Source organism: Littorina saxatilis, linkage group LG5 (assembly GCF_037325665.1).
Source record: "Littorina saxatilis isolate snail1 linkage group LG5, US_GU_Lsax_2.0, whole genome shotgun sequence".
NCBI classification, from domain to species: Eukaryota; Metazoa; Mollusca; class Gastropoda; order Littorinimorpha; family Littorinidae; genus Littorina; species Littorina saxatilis.
In genome coordinates this window covers 8,185,159-8,201,273 of record NC_090249.1, presented here as the reverse complement: position 1 = coordinate 8,201,273, position 16,115 = coordinate 8,185,159, and the positions used below count along the sequence as shown (strand labels likewise).

General features: G+C 43.2%; 1 protein-coding gene across 2 annotated transcripts in view; it reads left to right on the top strand.

Moving 5' to 3' along the window:
* LOC138966225 (uncharacterized) overlaps positions 1-14,750 on the top strand; it is a 77,521-nt gene extending 62,771 nt beyond the window's left edge. For both annotated transcript variants that reach the window (XM_070338367.1, XM_070338366.1), the window contains exons 5-6: positions 8,096-8,158; positions 12,626-14,750. In XM_070338367.1, coding sequence (XP_070194468.1) covers positions 8,096-8,158; positions 12,626-12,777 — 215 coding nt within the window. In that variant the 3' untranslated portion in view covers positions 12,778-14,750. The remainder of the gene's footprint in view (positions 1-8,095; positions 8,159-12,625) is intronic.
* Positions 14,751-16,115: the final 1,365 nt, after the last annotated feature.

The window sequence follows — 16,115 nt, the reverse complement described above, 5'->3', positions numbered from 1 at the left end:
GTCAATCCCTTTCCGTGGGCCACTCGCAGACCCCTACTAGCGCCATGATGATGGTTATAAAAATGAAACCGGGCTGAATAATTCAAAGATTACAGCAACTTTTGTTATTGCAGTCTTATCTATAAGTATCATTCTCCTAACAATTATTCCGACAGTGTCTGAAACTACTTAACGTCGATTCTTTTCCTATAGCGTCCATCATCCTTGGGACCCTGGTTAAATAAGGACAGTGCTAGACTATAAAGGAAAATGTACAGCAGTACCCATTTGGCTCCGATCACCTTAAAAGCATCACCATCAGTCACTACCTTTGTTACCACGCTGTGTCGTGCTTCCCATCAAGCGGCAAGGACTAAAAGCCAAAATGTACTGTAGTGGTGTCAAGATGACGATTTAAGGAGAGAAATGAGGTTTGCTGGTAAAAGCCTAATTAATCTCTTCTCCGCTGGCCGCTCAGCGTTATGCGGCATACGTGTCATCAGTTCTGGTTTGTTACGAGGAAGATGTCGCTAGAGAGTGCACCTGAGGGAGGTAACTCGTTCGTGGGCGGAAAGGACCGCTTTGCGCCTGCGCGGACGGCGGCGACGCTTTTTGTTGAGTGCTTGTTGTCTTTGCGTCTCTTCTCTCTCTCTCTCTCTCTCTCTCTCTCTCTCTCTCTCTGTCTCTGTCTCTGTCTCTGTCTCTGTCTCTGTCTCTCTCTCTCTCTCTCTCTCTCTCTCTCTCTCTCTCTCTCTCTCTCTCTCTCTCTCGCATGAAAGAATTCGTGTAAAGCCTGTAAATGTGAACATAGTCCTGTGAATTTTCATAGTCCTGTGAATTCTGGTTTTATGCCTTTTTGTTTTTGTTTTTAATTAACGTGTATATATGTTGCTAACCCCCCGCGGGTTAGGGGGAAGAAATTACCCGATGCTCCCCAGCATGTCGTAAGAGTCGACTAACGGATTATGTTTCACCTTTTACCCTTGTTAAGTGTTTCTTGTATAGAATATAGTCAATTTTTGTAAAGATTTTAGTCAAGCAGTATGTAAGAAATGTTATGTTAAGTCCTTTGTATTGGAAACTTGCATTCTCCCAGTAAGGTAATATATTGTACTACGTTGCAAGCCCCTGGAGCAAATTTTTGATTAGTGCTTTTGTGAACATGAAACAATTGACAAGTGGCTCTATCCCATCTCCACCCTTTCCCCGTCACGATATAACCTTCGTGGTTGAAAACGACGTTAAACACCAAATAAAGAAAGAAAGAATATGTTGCTATCAGAGTTGTCCCTCTCTTTGCGGGGGCTGGTTGAAATAATAATATAAAGCTCGTTGTATTGCTTATGCCACAGCCCTCGTAAAATACAATTCTCTCACTCTCTCTCTCTCTCTCTCTCTCTCTCTCTCTCTCTCTCTCTCTCTCTCTCTCTCTCTCTCTCTCTCTCTCTCACGCTCACTCTCTCTATCTCTCTCTCTCTGGTCTCCTCTCTCTCTCTCACGCTCACTCTCTCTATCTCTCTCTCTCTCTCTCTGGTCTCCTCTCTCTCTCTCTCACGCTCACTCTATCTCTCTCTCTCTGGTCCCCTCTCTCTCTCACGCTCACTCTCTCTATCTCTCTCTCTCTCTAACCCCATTCTGTATCTCACTAAATGTCTCTGCTCCCCCTCTCTGACTCTCTCTCTCTCTCTCTCTCTCTCTCCCTCTCTCACGCTCACTCTCTCTATCTCTCTCTCTCTCTCTGGTCCCCCCTCTTTCTCTCTATCTGGCTCTTTCTCCTCCCTCTCTCTCTCTCTCTCTGACTCTCGCTCTGACTCTCTCTCTCTCTCTCTCTCTCTCTGACTCTCTCTCTCTGACTCTCTCTGACTCACTCTCGCTCTCTCTCTCTCTCACGCTCACTCTCTCTATCTCTCTCTCTCTCTGGTCCCCCCTCTCTCTCTCTATCTGGCTCTTTCTCCTCCCTCTCTCTCTCTAACCCCATTCTGTATCTCACTAAATGTCTCTCTCTCTCTCTCTGACTCTCTCTCTCTATCTCTCTCTATCTCTCTCTCTCTCCCTCTCTCACGCTCACTCTCTCTCTCTCTCACGCTCACTATCTCTCTCTCTGGTCCCCTCTCGCGCTCTCTCTCTCTCTCTCTCTCTCACGCTCACTCTCTCTATCTATCTCTCTCTCTGGTCCCCCCCTCTCTCTCTCTCTATCTGGCTCTTACTCCTCCCTCTCTCTCTCTCTCTAACCCCATTCTGTATCTCACTAAATGTCTCTGCTCCTTTTAACTTGTTGTGATACCCTGTAATGACGGGTAGGGTGGCATTTTTAACCTGTTGTGATACCCTGTAATGACGGGTAGGGTGGCATTTTTAACCTGTTGTGATACCCTGTAATGACGGGTAGGGTGGCATTTTTAACCTGTTGTGATACCCTGTAATGACGGGTAGGGTGGCATTTTTAACCTGTTGTGATAACCTGTAATGACGGGTAGGGTGGCATTTTTAACCTGTTGTGATAACCTGTAATGACGGGTAGGGTGGCATTTTAACCTGTTGTGATAACCTGTAATGACGGGTAGGGTGGCATTTTTAACCTGTTGTGATACCCTGTAATGACGGGTAGGGTGGCATTTTTAACCTGTTGTGATACCCTGTAATGACGGTTAGGGTGGCATTTTTAACTTGTTGTGATACCCTGTAATGACGGGTAGGGTGGCATTTTTAACCTGTTGTGATACCCTGTAATGACGGTTAGGGTGGCATTTTTAACTTGTTGTGATACCCTGTAATGACGGGTAGGGTGGCATTTTTAACTTGTTGTGATACCCTGTAATGACGGGTAGGGTGGCATTTTTAACTTGTTGTGATAACCTGTAATTACGGGTAGGGTGGCATTTTTAACCTGTTGTGATAACCTGTAATTACGGGTAGGGTGGCATTTTTAACCTGTTGTGATACCCTGTAATGACGGGTAGGGTGGCATTTTTAACCTGTTGTGATAACCTGTAATGACGGGTAGGGTGGCATTTTTAACCTGTTGTGATACCCTGTAATGACGGGTAGGGTGGCATTTTTAACCTGTTGTGATAACCTGTAATGACGGGTAGGGTGCCATTTTTAACCTGTTGTGATACCCTGTAATGACGGGTAGGGTGGCATTTTTAACTTGTTGTGATACCCTGTAATGACGGGTAGGGTGGCATTTTTAACCTGTTGTGATACCCTGTAATGACGGGTAGGGTGGCATTTTTAACCTGTTGTGATACCCTGTAATGACGGTTAGGGTGGCATTTTTAACTTGTTGTGATACCCTGTAATGACGGGTAGGGTGGCATTTTTAACCTGTTGTGATAACCTGTAATGACGGGTAGGGTGGCATTTTTAACCTGTTGTGATACCCTGTAATGACGGGTAGGGTGGCATTTTTAACCCGTTGTGATAACCTGTAATGACGGGTAGGGTGGCATTTTTAACCCGTTGTGATAACCTGTAATGACGGGTAGGGTGGCATTTTTAACCTGTTGTGATACCCTGTAATGACGGGTAGGGTGGCATTTTTAACCTGTTGTGATAACCTGTAATGACGGGTAGGGTGGCATTTTTAACTTGTTGTGATACCCTGTAATGACGGGTAGGGTGGCATTTTTAACTTGTTGTGATACCCTGTAATGACGGGTAGGGTGGCATTTTTAACTTGTTGTGATAACCTGTAATGACGGGTAGGGTGGCATTTTTAACCTGTTGTGATACCCTGTAATGACGGGTAGGGTGGCATTTTTAACTTGTTGTGATACCCTGTAATGACGGGTAGGGTGGCATTTTCAACCTGTTGTGATACCCTGTAATTACGGGTAGGGTGGCATTTTTAACCTGTTGTGATACCCTGTAATTACGGGTAGGGTGGCATTTTTAACCTGTTGTGATACCCTGTAATTACGGGTAGGGTGGCATTTTTGACTCACATGCGAAGCAAAAGTGAGTCTATGTACTCACCCGAGTCGTCCGTCCGTCCGTCCGTCCGTCCGTCCGGACGTCCGTCCGGCCGTCCGGACGTCCGTCCGGCCGTCCGGAAAACTTTAACGTTGGATATTTCTTGGACACTATTCAGTCTATTAGTACCAAATTTGGCAAGATGGTGTATGATGACAAGGCCCCAAAAAACATACATAGCATCTTGACCTTGCTTCAAGGTCAAGGTCGCAGGGGCCATAAATGTTGTCTAAAAAACAGCTATTTTTCACATTTTTCACATTTTCTCTGAAGTTTTTGAGATTGAATACCTCACCTATATATGATATATAGGGCAAAGTAAGCCCCATCTTTTGATACCAGTTTGGTTTACCTTGCTTCAAGGTCAAGGTCACAGGAGCTCTTCAAAGTTGGATTGTATACATATTTTGAAGTGACCTTGACCCTGAACTATGGAAGATAACTGTTTCAAACTTAAAAATTATGTGGGGCACATGTTATGCTTTCATCATGAGACAAATTTGGTCACATATGATCAAGGTCAAGGTCTCTTTGACCCTTATGAAATGTGACCAAAATAAGGTAGTGAACCACTAAAAGTGACCATATCTCATGGTAGAAAGAGCCAATAAGCACCATTGTACTTCCTATGTCTTGAATTAACAGCTTTGTGTTGCATGACCTTGGATGACCTTGACCTTGGGTCAAGGTCACATGTATTTTGGTAGGAAAAATGTGTAAAGCAGTTCTTAGTGTATGATGTCATTGCTAGGTTTAGGTCAAGCATGTGAGTCGTATGGGCTTTGCCCTTCTTGTTAACCTGTTGTGATAACCTGTAATGACGGGTAGGGTGGCATTTTTAACCTGTTGTGATACCCTGTAATGACGGGTAGGGTGGCATTTTTAACTTGTTGTGATACCCTGTAATGACGGGTAGGGTGGCATTTTTAACCTGTTGTGATACCCTGTAATGACGGGTAGGGTGGCATTTTTAACCTGTTGTGATACCCTGTAATGACGGTTAGGGTGGCATTTTTAACTTGTTGTGATACCCTGTAATGACGGGTAGGGTGGCATTTTTAACCTGTTGTGATACCCTGTAATTACGGGTAGGGTGGCATTTTTAACTTGTTGTGATAACCTGTAATGACGGGTAGGGTGGCATTTTTAACTTGTTGTGATAACCTGTAATGACGGGTAGGGTGACATTTTTAACCTGTTGTGATAACCTGTAATTACGGGTAGGGTGGCATTTTTAACCTGTTGTGATAACCTGTAATGACGGGTAGGGTGGCATTTTTAACCTGTTGTGATAACCTGTAATGACGGGTAGGGTGGCATTTTTAACCTGTTGTGATACCCTGTAATGACGGGTAGGGTGGCATTTTTAACTTGTTGTGATACCCTGTAATTACGGGTAGGGTGGCATTTTTAACCTGTTGTGATACCCTGTAATGACGGGTAGGGTGGCATTTTTAACTTGTTGTGATAACCTGTAATGACGGGTAGGGTGGCATTTTTAACCTGTTGTGATACCCTGTAATGACGGGTAGGGTGGCATTTTTAACCTGTTGTGATACCCTGTAATGACGGTTAGGGTGGCATTTTTAACTTGTTGTGATACCCTGTAATGACGGGTAGGGTGGCATTTTTAACCTGTTGTGATAACCTGTAATGTCGGGTATTTTACTGGTCTGGATGTGGGGGAAAAAACAAAACAAACCGGAAGCAATACCGTCGACCGGTGACGACCTACATTTGTCGTTTTCTTGGACAGCTTTTCCCCTCGCACATTCCACATAATGAGCACGTTGGTGTGATTTTTGTTGTTGACGTGCCACCTTAGTTAATAAATAAACTATGTTCGGAAATAACTCTGTCGGGTATGTATGGTTTGTGAAAGAGTGAGTACCCTTTTTCAGGGACAAATAATTTCACACGTGCTCTTGTACACCCATCGCTAGTGATTGGCCTCTCCAAGGTTTGCGTAAAAGCAAGGGTACTTACTCTGTCCCAACCCATACACACTCGACACAGTTATTGTCGGAATTCGTCTATTCTGCTAGAACCGTGTTCATTGCTTTGTATGAGAGCACTTCGCACAGCAGCGATTAAAAGCTCAGAGATAAGGCAACTTGTCTCAAAAGTGTTTGTTGTTGTTGTATTTTTTTTTTATCACGACTATTCGATCATATTTTTGTAGCTGAGGTAATGCCCCCTCCACGCAAAAGAGCTGCTGAAATACGAACTAAAGCGACCTACTAGCTGACTTAGCTTGATCGCGTTTTAATAAACACAAAGGCTAACCCGAGCTTCTGACGCAGTCGGGCATGTTCAGGCACTGAGGAGTCTGTTCTTAATAAACACAAAGGCTAACCCGAACTTCTGACACAGTCTGGCATGTTTAGGCACTGAGGAGTCTGTTCTTAATAAACACAAAGGTTAACCCGAGCTTCTGACACAGTCTGGCATGTTTAGGCACTGAGGAGTCTGTTCTTAATAAACACAAAGGTTAACCCGAGCTTCTGACACAGTCTGGCATGTTTAGGCACTGAGGAGTCTGTTCTTAATAAACACAAAGGCTAACCCGAGCTTCTGACACAGCCTTGCATGTTCAGGCACTGAGGAGTCTGTTCTTAATAAACACAGAGGCTAACCCGAACTTCTGACACAGTCTGGCATGTTCAGGCACTGAGGAGTCTGTTCTTAATAAACACAAAGGCCAACCCGAACTTCTGAGACAGTCTGGCATGTTCATGCACTGAGGAGTCTGTTCTTAATAAACACAAAGGCCAACCCGAACTTCTGAGACAGTCTGGCATGTTCATGCACTGAGGAGTCTGTTCTTGATAAACACAAATGCTAACCCGAACTTCTGACACAGTCTGGCATGTTCAGGCACTGAGGAGTCTGTTCTTAATAAACACAAAGGCTAACCCGAACTTCTGACAGTCTGGCATGTTCGGGCATTGAGGAGTCTGTTCTTAGAAAGAGAGTCGTGGCGGTCCAGAGGTCAGAAAGTCAAAAACGAAAGTAAACTAAATCACTACTTTATGTTTCTTGGGTCAAGGGATCTTACGCGTGCAATGGTATTCAATTTGTCCATGTTAAAAAAGGAAATTGCCTATTCATTACTGCTTTTGGATTAAAGGTCATTTCACAGGAATCACACGACAGTCTCTTGAGAAAAGATATCCTCAAAATCGACCCGCCTTAACCAGAATGTCTAATTTAATATTCGTCATGGGGTTGATGTTGTGGTTGTTTTGTGAAAAACGAGAGTTTTATTAGGCTCATACAAGCTCTACCCTTATACCGTTTGTAGTTTGCATAATCCCATTCCAAAAAGCATAATATTATCCTCTCCCTGAATAGCACAGGGTCGATTGAAGAGAATGGAGATCGTTTATTTCCTGCATGGAAGGCAGTATAATTCAATACTAATCTGGCATTTATGATAACGGATCTTTTGCATAAGCTGACGTGAAGGACAGAAACGTTTTTTCGAACGAGTAGGGTTATGTCAGTTTAAACGAAAAGTTAATGTGGTTACGTATTCGATTGCACTTCCAACATTGTTGCAAACATTGTGTGCGTTTTTGTCACACGTTTGACTTCCAAATCGTGCGAAACAATTTATAACCGACAACCCTCAATTTTCAGTTTTATCTTTAGAAAATGACAAATAAAATATGATCGAGCTCTCAGACCAATTTTGGCTCATAAAAACGGAAATAGAGGACGGAAAAAAGCAGAATTTTTACATAGCTGCTATCGTCTTCATTTTAAGCTATGGCAAGACGACGACGAAGTAAAGTGAGTTAAAGAAATAAGATTGGAGACTGGGGTGATTTTTCACAAAGGAGAGTACAAAAAAAATGTTTCACCTGTCTAATTCATATATCAGTGGTCACCTCATGACAAACGACGAATCGATTTTGTACATGGATGGTCCCTCTTGATCAGCCGGCAACATTCTGTAAGAACGATCTGAGAAATCGCCTGGGTCTTCGTTCTTTTTTGCTGCGACTGTTGGATGCCTTCTTGACCTTGACTTCTTGGTCACCATAAAAACTAGTCTGATCTACTTTGTAATATTTTTGTGTCAGTGTAATCCTTATGTGGAAAATAACATCTCTAAAAGTTCTGTTTTATTTTTCAGAAATTGATATAGACGCCAGAGACCTTGAAGACAGAAGTCCCGACGCATACACGCAACTATATGGTAAGTCAGCGTGTTAGATTGCCATCCTGTGTGTGTGTGTGTGTGTGTGTGTGTGTGTGTGTGTGTGTGTGTGTGTGTGTGTGTGTGTGTGTGTGTGTGTGTGTGTGTGTGTGTGTGTTTTTTTGAATGGCAATCAGTGACATGTCATTTCGGGCTATGGTCAGCTCCTACCGAGAAGGAAAGTGATGTTTCAGTGGAAAGGCTCCGACCACACATCATAGCGTCTCGATGCTAAGCAAATGCCGACAAATCGAAATGTACGAATCTAGCTTCAGTGTATTGCCAATACATGTCCCAGTATAGGCAAGGTAGTCCCAAAAGGACGTTAATTTTTAAATAGTCAGTCATTGAACGTTATCACACCCTTTTTTCTGTGACACCAGTGTTTACTAACCGAAAATGTCACATCAGTTCATTTAAATGGAGGGAACGGTCAAATCTCGCGTAATGATCGAACTTGTGCCACGGTGCAAGGCGCCACTATTTAGCAATCTTTGAATAACTGGCTAGCGAAGCCTTAGGGCAAGCTAGCTTTGTCGCTATAATCCTTGTTTGGGAGGTGTCATCCAGCCACATGCAGTGATGTCGTCATTTTTACTGATTATTTTTGGTCCTGGGGATGGGTCTCTTCACGCGCTGCATGAATGTCACGCTGCCATAGACACGCTTCATATAAAGTGTTTATCGCTCTCATGGTCTTTGACTTTGGGTATTATCGTGTTGGTGTATTCATAACAGTGAATGATGTTGTTTATATGATGATTTCCTTATGCGCACATGAGAGGTGTTTTGGTGTTTTGCGAGATCTATAGTGTTGTTTATATGATGACGTCCTCATGCGTACATGAGAGGTTTTTTGTTGTATTACGAGATATATACAGTATTGTCGATCAAGTGTGCGTGTGGCTATGACGGCTGGGTAGTTTTTGTTGTTGTTTTTGTTGTCGTTGTTTTTGTTTAGTCCGGTGTTGCTAGTGCTGTACATTGTTTTGTTTTGTTTTGCATTGTGTAAAGAGAACGTTCTTAGAGGATTCAACGTGGAAGAAGGGCTTGTCCGAATCATCAAAGCTCTGTACGACCATTCCAACAGCGCAGTGCTTCTAAACAACCAAACAGGAGACTTTTTCAAGACAACAGTCGGTGTCAGACAGGGATGTCTACTTTCTCCAGTCCTGTTTAACCTGTTCCTGGAAAGGATCATGCAGGAGACCCTCCAAGACCACCACACCACCATATCTATTGGTGGAAGGCCAATATGCAACCTTCGGTTTGCAGACGACATTGACCTCATGGGAGGTAGTGATGCCGAGCTCCAGCACCTCACGAACAGACTCGCTGCAAGAGCATGGAATGGGATGGAAGTCAGCACAGAAAAGTCCAAAGTCATGGTTAACAGCACAAAAACCACCAGTGCCATCACCAACATCACCATGAACGGAGAGCCACTGGAAGAAGTGTCAAGCTTCAAGTATCTGGGAGCCACCCTGTCGAAAGACGGCACCAGCACGGCAGAAATCCGCATACGGATCGCCACAGCCACTTCAGCGATGGCCAGATTAAACAGGGTGTGAAAGAGCAACATCAGTTTCCAAACAAAATTGAAGCTCTTCAAGTCGCTAATCATTTCCATCTTACTCTACGGCTGCGAGACTTGGACACTGATGGCCGATTACGAACGTAGAATCCAGGCATTTGAGACCAAGAGCCTGAGGAAACTGCACCGAATACACTACACAGAGCACAAGGCCAACGAATACACTACACAGAGCACAAGACCGACGACTACGTTCGAAACCTGGTCAAGATCATCGCGGGTCCCCAAGAACCCCTGCTGGCAACCGTCAAGCGTCGGAAACTGATGTGGTTCGGCCATGTCACAAGACACGACAGCCTCTCCACAACAATACTGCAGGGCACTGTCGAGGGAGGACGCAGACGAGGTAGACAACGCAAGAGTTGGTCAGACAACATTAAAGATTGGACCCAGCTGAGCTTCCCCGACCTACTGGTGACAAATGCAGGGAGAAGGGTGTCTGCCTCCTCAGCCCTCATGTCCCCCCAACGACTGTCCCAGTCAGGGGATTGATGATGATGATAAAAGAGAACAGAGATATTGCGTTGCGGGGTAGGGGGGCTCCTTTATGTTTTCTTGTTTTGTTTGTTTTGGTTGGTTGTTTTCTCCATTGGAGAGACGATGGGAGGATGTTTTGCAGACAGCACAGACAGAGACAAATAAAGATTTAGATTGTGTGTGTGTGTGTGTGTGTGTGTGTGTGTGTGTGTGTGTGTGTGTGTGTGTGTGTGTGTGTGTGTGTGTGTGTGTGTGTGTGTGTGTGTGCTACATTGTTCGTTTGAAAAAGTGCTTGCGTGCGTACTTGTGTGCCTTCTTCTGTATGTTTGCCATGCCAGCCTGTCTGCCAGTAATTAAATGCAAGCACGCGCATGCTGGTAATGCATTACCAAGGCCAGCGTTGAAACGGTTAGCATGATATAGTCATCATTTGAAGAAAAACAATTATCACTCGGAATAATCTCCTCGGTGGGATTTCTTCATGAAAGCTCGGCTTCTACGGGTTTTTCTCATGAGGCTTCCGTGAAGATCCTTTTAGAGAAATTGTTCACAGCTAAGCTTGTAAACGAAACAAACTTTCACAGAAGTGTTTCTGTCCTTAATTGAACAGCTCCTCGAATAAGAAAAAATAAAAGTGAGTCGAGCAACGAAATGCTAAGAGGTGTGACATTTTGCATGACAAATCTCGTGCTGCTCGTTGTCAAGGAAACAGGATACGCAGACAGAAGTTTGAACGTATCTGTTTAAAGGAGTAGACCAAGAAAGTATTTTGTTGTTCATGTATTGAGCTTAGTTCTTAGCCGTTAACAGCCTTATAGATTATCAACATTTAAAAGGTTAACCTGGAAAAATGGACGCATGCTTCCGAGGGTAAAATACCTTCCTCCCCGTGTAAACCTGGATCATGGAGAACATCAAGTAAACCATAATGTGAACCAACATGTAAACACGTATGTAAAGCATCATGTAAGACATGTATTCCATGATGAAAACCATTGATTAAACTATCGAGTTAACCTATTAATAACCATCAAGTAAATCATCATGTACACCATCATTTACACCATGAAGTAAACCCTCATGAAAGACATCACGTACACCACCAAGTAAACTCACATGTTAACCATCAAGTAAACCATCATATAAACCTTCAAGTAAACCCTCAAGTAAACCATCATATAAACCCTCAAGTAAACCCTCATGAAAACCATCATGTAAATGGTCGCAGATCCACCCAGGTTGTTATGTTCACTAGAGCCATCAGCACAAAATCGATAGCCCACATGGATGTTACCTGTGCAGAGTGGAAATGAATAATACCCAATTATTTTCGCAGATCAACATAGGTGTCGTTTACGGACACCATTTCCCAAAACGTTGCCACCCATAAGCCAGGCTGTTGAATTGTGCTGTCACCTTGTCCAAGGGTGTTCTGGGCTGATATGGTGACTTACAAATAAAAGGGTTTGTGCAAGAAGGAAGGCACATTTGAAATAGAAAAGTGGAATCAACACCTGGAGGATAGACCTTTTGAATTAAGTTTGATCAGCATCGAAGGAGTTCAAAAACAGAAGCGGTTAAGAACGCTTCACTTGTTGTAAAAGAAGGGAATCACGCAACTTCAGAAAATATGTAATGGACTTTCATCATCGGTGCATTACTTGTTATATCTCTAAACTTTACAAAACTAAGACAGGCATTTCAAACTTGTTTTTAAAACCTTCACAAATTGAAAATCCAGAACTTTCTGATAAAGGTCAACAAATCTTGCTAAGTATCATGTTTATGCGAATTAGCTGTGGAGCGTATATCTAATAAACAACAAACCTGAATAACAAAAAATACAATTATAAACCTAAACCACACTCCTTCTCATGCTGAAAAGGCCAGAACGTTTTCTAAAGGCAACGCAGTGTGACACACTTCGTTTAATAAAAACGCCGCAGAGGTGGAGCGTGTCCGGGGCTTGAATGGGAGAAAAAGCGGCAAACACGCAATGCTTCGGCCATAAAGAATTTTGAAAGCTTTCGGCAAGATCCTTGACATGCGAAAGTTGTGTTCGTGAGGTCATATGGGGGACAGTTGTGATCTTGTTGAGTGTTTTTTTGCTATCTGGTCCCAATAAACATGTTTGCCTTTTTGACGAAGGGCGGCATGGCGCCGGTGAAGCTAATGACCCGCGTTAATTAATTGGCTCTTGAAAACTACGAAGGGACACCATTTAGCTCCTGAACATCGCCCTGATGTGTGTGTGTGTGGGTGTGTGTGTGGGTGTGGGTGTGTCCCACCTGCCGTGCCGAAGCAACTACTCTTGAATGTTACCAGATATGTATGTAACTGAAGTGTTCTTAAAGACTGCAATGATCAGCAAGCTGATTCTTTTTCTGTTTCTGCAGGCTGCTACACATCTTCGTGTGTCCCCGACTTCATCGGCTGCGCAGCAAGGTCAAGGACGACTAGCTCTTTCGAAGTCTGCAAACTAGAGCACCGCGCATGCGCCATGCACTGCTGGGAGCTAGCCAATGACGACGACTCCAGCATGAAGTGAGCACGTCCTGTGCCATGAGTGATCTAGAGTGCTTGCCCCTGGATCTGGATCATCACAGACGGCGCTGTGGCTTCCGCGCGGCAAAAGACAAAAGTTATCGTTCGTTGGACAAAAAAGAACCAGAGATGTCCTTCGCTTTGCAACGAGTGCGAGAAGCAATGGACTGAAAAGATGTTTCTTGTTTTGTTCTCCTTTATTTGTCGTCGGGTCTTCTTCTTATGTGTTAAAAAAGTAAAGGACTAGCTAGAAAAAAATGCATTTTGCTGACGTCATTCATTTCCTTTGGGTGTACAATGATCTTAATGCTAAGTCGTTCTTCAAAATACTGTTCTCTTTAAATGTAAAAGAAGTGCAAGGATCAATGAACTGAACAATATTTTGCCCCTTTTTTTTTTTTAGTCTAAATCGTTTTTGTTCACGAAGTAAAGAATAATTAGAAATACATAAGCACGTCTTTGTTCTTATTAGCATTCAGTCTTTTTCCTGTTATGTTAGTCTGGTTTTGGTGCATTGTAAAGGTATTTGTATTGTCCTAATGCTGAATCGCTTTTGAGATTAACAGTAATCTGTTCTCCTGTTTATGCTGATAATCCTGTAGGTGCGTTTTGTGCAAGACAGTATTAGCATCAGTGTTTTCTTTCCCCTTGTTTTCCCCAGTTGAATGACTTGACTTAAAGTCGCTCGCCCATTGTTCCCCTTGTCTCCCTACTCCTGTCGTTCAGCAGTCGGCGGCATGTTGTCTCTGTAAATAAACCCCTTTATCTTGGCCCAGCTCGGTGCGCGGAGGCAATTAGTGTAAAAAAACACGCCGTGTTGATTCAAACAACGCTTACCGTATCAATCACGTATGTGGCATTTGAATGCAGTTCCGTCATTTGTGTGTGAAACAGTCGATTACTTTCTGCCCTAGCTGGGATTACGTTGGACATTGTCATTATTCATGTTGCTCGATGGCAGCCTGGCTGAGTTACCTCCCTCTCCATTGTTCTCGCTTGACTGAAGAATTTTTAGAGTAGAGGTTTTAAACAGCAAGTGTATACAGTTTTACAGAAGGCTTATGGAAGTTTTAAAGTTGGAAGAACCAGATCGCGTTTAGAACAAAGTTTATACCATTCCGATTTTAAGGGTTACTTTGCATGATGAAGTCAGGGAGTCATACTGTCCTTCCCGTGAAAACACTTCCCTTCACAATCTCAGATCTGCTTATAAACATATTCAGTTAAACATATATCAACAATAATTAAGCGGCATGGCTACTGCAGGGTGGCCAATTGTCAGAACCGAATTATTATGTCTGACAGGCAGGGAGGGAGGTATACTTAAAGGTCTGCTTTGCATGATCAAGTCCGGGGGTCTCTTTTAGCCGTACTGTTAACAATGTCTCACCGAGTACAAAGTCAGCAATCGAGCATTAACTCCGATCACAGGACAAAGAAAGTAACCTCAAGGGTGTTACTTGGATTTCGTTTAGCCGCCTTTACAGATATGATAATATACCAAAGATCAAACAGTTACATTTAATGACTGTCCTCTTAGACCGAAAGGAGCCTTTCTTTGGCAGTATCGACTGCTGGTGGAGTAACAAAACCAGTCTCTCTTATTGCTTTTTTGTGGTAGGGAATTGAATATTTATTCAGTAAGTTAAAGAAACGTCATCGCCAAAACATTTCCGTGGGAATGTTGTAAAGCGGTCGATCAGCTGAAAAAAGAAGCTCAGTTTTACTTGAACGCAGATTAGTTACCATACCATTAACGTACAAACAGTATGTCAATTATTCCATTTTTTGTGTGATTTACTCTCTTTTTAAATGGGCAGCTAGCACAGAAGGAATTCCTCAAGCTTCAGCTTCTTTTGGCGTTCGTGGATTACAACTCTGCAGTGCACTTTATTATCTTTGCACTGGTGGGCTTTTAAACGTAAGGTCGTTTTCGCCATTTACACAGTCACACTCCGATTTGTTTTGTCTTCTTTTTTTCCCCCCCCTTTTTTTGGGGGGGGGGAGATGGGGAGGGGGGTGCGTTGCTTAAACTTAGCTGGTAAGCCAAAAGGACACCATAGGACAATGTGAGGGAGGTGACGCTACCACTGAGCTGCCCGAGTTTGTCACGTCCAAGCCCTTCATTGCGCTGCATGCCCATTGACTTCCAATGATTTACAACATTCTGTCTCTGTCAGATTGCATGGTTAGGTGTTGTCCTCGTGTGTTCCCATTCATTCAGTATGACTGTTAGTATACCTGCTCTCTCCTTGCTTTTTTTGAGCTGTCTTCGTTTGGGGACATGTATGTTCTTGTGTTCGTTTCGGTACGACGTTGGCTGCCTAGATACATTTTTTTTTCTCAGTAATTAATTTCAACGCTGTGAGTGCTCCTGGGCGCGTATTTTTTTGTTTATTTTATAGACGCACCTGTCTCCCATTGTGTACATTTTCTTCCGATAATTTCACCAGGAGTGTACGTTCTCTTGCTAGCGTCTAAAATGTGTATCATTGTAACCATGCCTCCGTAAGTGTTCATGTTGTGCCAACGTTTAAGTGTTGTTGTTTTTTGTAAGTCGAATATTTATATCTCTGTCTTTAACCCTATTACACTACTGCTAGTTCTCTGTGTCTTATGTGTTGATCGGAACGTAATGTATGTGGGTCTTGGTGTTTCGAAATTTCATGATAGTTCTTGTCTTGCTGCTTCGAAGTTTGATAGTTGCTGTATTCTATAAGTTTCTGTATGGTTGTTTCCCTGTGTCTTTTAAGCTCTTCTATCGTTCCCCACAGCATTCGGGTGTTATGAATTGTACACACATTCCCAAGATAGATGACTTGAAACCCAAGGTGTCGAAATTGTTCTTGTTGATGCATGCGACGTCATCCGGAAACTGGATGTAGTGTGGCTAGTGTCGGTGTTGCCCCCCGCGGGTTAGGGGGAGTCCCATATTGGTTGGGACGAGAAAGAATTTACCCGATGCTCCCCAGCATGTCGTAAGAGGCGACTAACGGATTCTGTTTCTCCTTTTACCCTTGTTAAGTGTTTCTTGTATAGAATATAGTCAATGTTTGTAAAGATTTTAGTCAAGCAGTATGTAAGAAATGTTAAGTCCTTTGTACTGGAAACTTGCATTCTCCCAGTAAGGTAATATATTGTACTACGTTGCAAGCCCCTGGAGCAAATTTTTCATTAGTGCTTTTGTGAACAAGAAACAATTGACAAGTGGCTCTATTCCATCACCCTCCGTCGCGATATAACCTTGAACGGTTGAAAACGACGTTAAACACCAAATAAAGAAAGAAAGAAAGTGTCGGTGTTTGCCCTCCCAAACACAAAGGACTAAGAGGCGTGGTGGGC